At 38.9% G+C, this 4,995-nt stretch overlaps 1 protein-coding gene across 2 annotated transcripts in view; it reads right to left on the bottom strand.

The window, feature by feature from the left end:
• MINDY3 (MINDY lysine 48 deubiquitinase 3) overlaps positions 1-4,980 on the bottom strand; it is a 120,804-nt gene extending 115,824 nt beyond the window's left edge. For both annotated transcript variants that reach the window (XM_006159752.3, XM_027776248.1), the window contains exon 1: positions 4,695-4,980. In XM_006159752.3, coding sequence (XP_006159814.1) covers positions 4,695-4,788 — 94 coding nt within the window. In that variant the 5' untranslated portion in view covers positions 4,789-4,980. The remainder of the gene's footprint in view (positions 1-4,694) is intronic.
• Between the last annotated feature and the right edge of the window lie 15 nt (positions 4,981-4,995).

The following is a 4,995-nucleotide window of genomic DNA, read 5'->3' as shown; positions in this document are numbered from 1 at the left end:
GGTGGGGGGTGGGGGGGGTGTGATTTCATGCATCCTGTCTCTCTGTCTCTGTGGCCTATAGCAAAAATTTATCTTAAAAAAAAAAAAAAGATTAACTTATCGTAAAATGGCTGTTTTTTCTTATTAGATCTGAAAGTACCTATCTAAAGCATGGGAACCTACACACACAATTTTGTCATACATTCTACATTATTATAGATCACAGAAATGTCTGTCTCAGTTTCACATTTTATAGCTCATAACTAATTAAAACAAGAGAGAAGAACCTCTTTACAATTTTCCAGTCTCTTATTTTTACACAACCACATATATATTTGAACCAGTCTGACAACCACAGCATCTATAATTCTAGCCTTCCACATAAACAAACACAAGGTCACAGAAAGACTTCCTCCGACTATTACAATTTGGGTGCTATTGGTTGAACTCAACCAGTTTCCTTTTGTGGGGGAAAAAAAAGAAAGGATAACTTACATTTGTCCTTAGCTATCTTTTAGGGTTGCTATAAAGACTAAATAAAATTTTCATTAACTGTGAAGTATAATACAAATACAAGATATTATGATAGATACTTTCAATTCTTTGAATAAAATTATGTATTTAAAGGGCCAAGGAATTAACTATGCCATACATGCTTACCAATTGTGAATTTAAAAAAAAAAATGGTTACTAGGAGAATTATGATTAAAGGAAAATCTATACTTAAATAGAAGTTTTCTAACAACAAAAATCTCTAAAATGATGTGATCAACAGTATTATCCTCACTTCAGAAGAAAAAGTAATGACATCGGTGTATCATTTTAGTCACCTGGTAAAATGTTAAATCACAATAAACACCCAAACATTTTAAAACTTCAACCCAAATATATGATGTCCTAATATATTTTATATTTTAACTGACCTCTCACTTTCAGTTATTTTTTAAATCAAAATTATGAAAGAAAACCTGTCCTATACTGAAAGCGCTAAACTCTCATTTTTATTAACTACATCCCCACCCCCTGAAAATATGCATGAAATGGCACAAATAGCAAAATGTAACTCTTCTCTTTCTGGCTGATCTTTAGGTGAAATGGTAAAATAACTTAACGCTTGAAGGAAGGAAAATGTGGTATCTGAAAGTTTATCATCTCACTCAGCTGCTGTCAAACCTACCTCTGGTCTGCTTATATAAAAGACGTTTTGGAACACGGCCACACCCACACTATCTATGGCTGCTTTTGCTGTAATAGCATGATGACTACTGACACAGACAATAAAGGCCACTGGCCTGTTACATAAAAACTTTGCCAAACACTGAGCTATGCAATTAATATTGAAAAGAAAATAAATAGCCAGTAAGTCAAATATTTTCGTGTGTAAGATTACTATTACTTGTTACGTCTAGAGGATGATTATGTTTCTGCTAGAACGTGGTCAGTCTGAAGAATCCCATTACCTCTATTACTACTATCCTGATCCAAGCCACACTTCTCCTCTCCCCTGGATTACTGCAATGGTCTCTTATCTGACCTTGCAGTCTCAATCTATATAATCTATCCTCAAACACAGCAACCAGAACAATCCTTTAAAACTTGTCAGATTGCATCTCTCCTTTGCTCCAAACTCTTTCAACAATCCCCGTTTCATCCAGAATAAGAGCTGAAGCCCTACTCATGCCTCAAAAGGCTTATATGATTTGAGCCATATTATTTCTTACTTTATGTTTTATTCCTCTCCCTCATTTCATCTTCAGTCACACTAACCTCTTTCTTGTCCCTGTACAACAGGCCAGAAATATTCTGCATTAAGTGTTTTAATATAATGGCCATTTCGTCTTCTTGGAACATTTTCTTTACACATCTGCATGACTAGCTTAGTGACTCAGTTTTTGCTCAAATTGCATCTTAAAATGAGGCCTTCCTAGGCAACCCCACCTGCAACCCCCTATTCCCTTACCTCCCAATTACTGTATCTGCTTAATTGATACTATACTACATTTATTGTCTGCCCACCTACCCTACAGAGGCTCAGCTGCAAAGACCTGCAGACTGGTGTAGGTCCAGGAGAAGGGAGGTTGAATAAGTGGTGCTAATCAACTGAGGAAGTGGAAAAAAATGCTTTCCTTTATAAACTAGTACTGAGAAGGAGGGAAATGAGATATAGAGATAAATTTTTCAACAGTTTCAAGCCTTTAAATTATGTAGCTTATTGTTTTTAAAATAAAGACTTCACACCTCCCCCCAGGAAACCCCATCCCACTTTTTAAAAGGGATTTGCAAAAGAGAATCATCTAAAATTGCCAAATGAACTTAAAATAAACAACTCTGTGCCACTCCTGTAGCTTATTGCTTTAACAAACATAAAAACATTAAACTTGACTAATCATTTCATAAATGCAATGTCTTCAGATAAATTCTATATTTACTGCGAACATTTTACACCTCTATTTTGCTTCCAAGAGACTAATGAGATTGCAGTTGTCAATTCAAAGCACAGTTACAGATCAAGAAACAAAGCCAGAGTTGATGTCACATCACTAATGCAGCAACGCCCTGTCTGTGCCTCTCCCCACAATCCCAAATGACTGTCATAGCAATAATCTGCAAAGGCCTGTGAGAATAAACAAGTGGATACAACAGTTACCATACCAAAACCAGTAACAGCACCCACTTTGATTCAGAGGTGGTAACCTAAAAAATACATATTTGGTTGTCTTAAAACTTTCATTAGTGTAAGACCTTGAAAAATTATGTGTCTACAATATAACTAACTCTTTAAAAGCCCTCCCCCCAAAAGTAACTATTCATTTTGAATCGGTATTGATAGGATAAACTGTGCTAAGGAACTTCTGCATGACTGAAAGGTGGCAGAACATTCTACTGTGTCATACAAAGTTCGACTTAGAGTAAGACTATTCATTAAATCAATGATTTCTTTTAAGTGCGAAGATACAAAGCAATCTTTGACGTGATCCACGCTGAAATGCTTTTTAAATTAATATAGCAATAGCTGTAATTTGCTGAGTATTTCACTGTTTGTCAGACAGTGTGATAGGCATCTAAATGTATTTACACAGGCTTTAATCCTCATGAGATGACCCTGTAAGGTTGACACTTCTAAGTGTGATTTAGGGAGAAGGAAACTGAGGCCTAAGTAAGTTAAATAACGTCACTTTAGAACTGAAGCATGCCTTGTCCAAAGCTCTCTTAACGAATGACTCAGTCGCCTCCCTAATTTTCCTTGAATTCGCATCATGTATAAATAGAAAGAAGGCTGAATATTATGTTACTGTATGTTGCACAATGCTTAGTAAATGATGATGATTACAACAGAACCACATTTTTTCTCAATCCCTCACAGTTCACTATTGGAATAAATGAGTGTGAAATAAGTTTTAAAATGAAATCTGCAAATGCAGATGTCAAAGATTCCAGAAACTATTAGTCAAATGACATAATTGACAGGGGGCAAACTAATTAAATGTAAGGTGTAGTATAACTCCAAGGGAATACGTAATGAAAATAGAACTGTAGTCGGAACTGAGATTTGAAATTCACTCTCAGATCCACCAACTTGTACAACTTTGGCCCAGTCATTTAACTACCAAAGTTCAAACAAGAGAGAGGGACTAAAACACTCACCTTAGTGTAATACATCATGATTTTTAACTAGCTCTTAAAATAGACACATTTGGGAGAGAGAAAGAGATTGCTTAAATCCTAAATTTTTGTTACAAGAAACACATTGAGGAATAGGGATTTATATTTGCTATGCCAAAATTCCTTCAAATCCGGTAGGAACAGATGTTCTCTAAAAAAAGTTTTAATAATAACAACAGCGTTTTACATACATTACAGCTCCTTCTGACTCCAAACGCTGCGCCCTTAACCTCACCATAATCTTACCTAAATCACTGTAAGTGATGCCTCCGCTGTGTTTTTACTATGAAAACTTAAAAATTCGAAATAATAACGAGTGTAAAGCACCCAACACGGAACCAAGCATAATGCAGAAATTTAATAGTTACTTTTATTTCAGCATTATTTGTATTATTAATATGACTTCTCATATTGGTAAAAATCTTGTTTGGGTTATATTGGACCAACACAGAAAGTGCTGTGATCCACATTCTCTTTTAACTGTAGCAATTACTAAACCATTCCAAAAACCGGGATTCTTTGAGACAAGAATACTTTGTAGCAAGCACCACTGTGGTTTATATAGCAAGTACTACGCCTAACCACGTAATTACAATACAAACAACTAAACTGCTTTCTGGAATTAGCCACCTTGACCTTTCTATGGACTTCTCTCCAGAAATAGACCAGACACCGAAAACATAAAGCTCTATTAAGGGTAAAGACCTAGATAGCCACAGCACCCCTTGAGAAACTGACACGGAGGCACCGGCACACCTTCCCTGTCATGTACTGCAGCCCAACCAGTGCGACCCCTTCCCTGCTCCCCAGCGGAAGGGCAGCCCGCAGAGTGGCAGAGGCGCTTCGAGTCATCAGTGGACAGCGGTAACCATCCACCTACCCAACTTCTCCTCCCTCAGCAGGCAGGGCGTTTCTAGAAAGTCCAGTGTCGATAGGAGCACGGGAATTGGGACACAGTGCAGGGCACGCGAGGGGTTTGCGCTAGAGGCGTCACAGCCCGGCTCTCGCAGAGCAAAGGAAGCGGCGCTGGAAGTGAGAGCCCAGCCAGGTACCTTGAGTCCAGCGGCAGAAGATGGTGTCGGAGAGACCGGGGCTGCTCTTGGTGCCCCATACCAGCTCCATCAGCTCTTTAGTCAGTTCGGACATGATGGGGTGCTGGCGGGCGGGTCTTCGCTTTCAGGACTCCTGCCCCGGAACATGGGGAAGGAGCGACTTCGGAGGCAGGAGCTGCGGGACGGCGGCGGCGGCAAAGCAGTTTGAAGGTTAGGCCGGGGGGGAAAGCCGAAAGGGCAGAGCTACTTGCAGGGACCGCGCCTGTCAAGCTGGATCGCAGCGGCAGGAAGGAGGTTTCCG

This window comes from Tupaia chinensis, unplaced genomic scaffold (genome assembly GCF_000334495.1).
Source record: "Tupaia chinensis unplaced genomic scaffold, TupChi_1.0 Scaffold000647_1, whole genome shotgun sequence".
NCBI classification, from domain to species: domain Eukaryota; kingdom Metazoa; phylum Chordata; class Mammalia; order Scandentia; family Tupaiidae; genus Tupaia; species Tupaia belangeri.
This window is presented reverse-complemented; position numbering and strand designations above follow the sequence as displayed.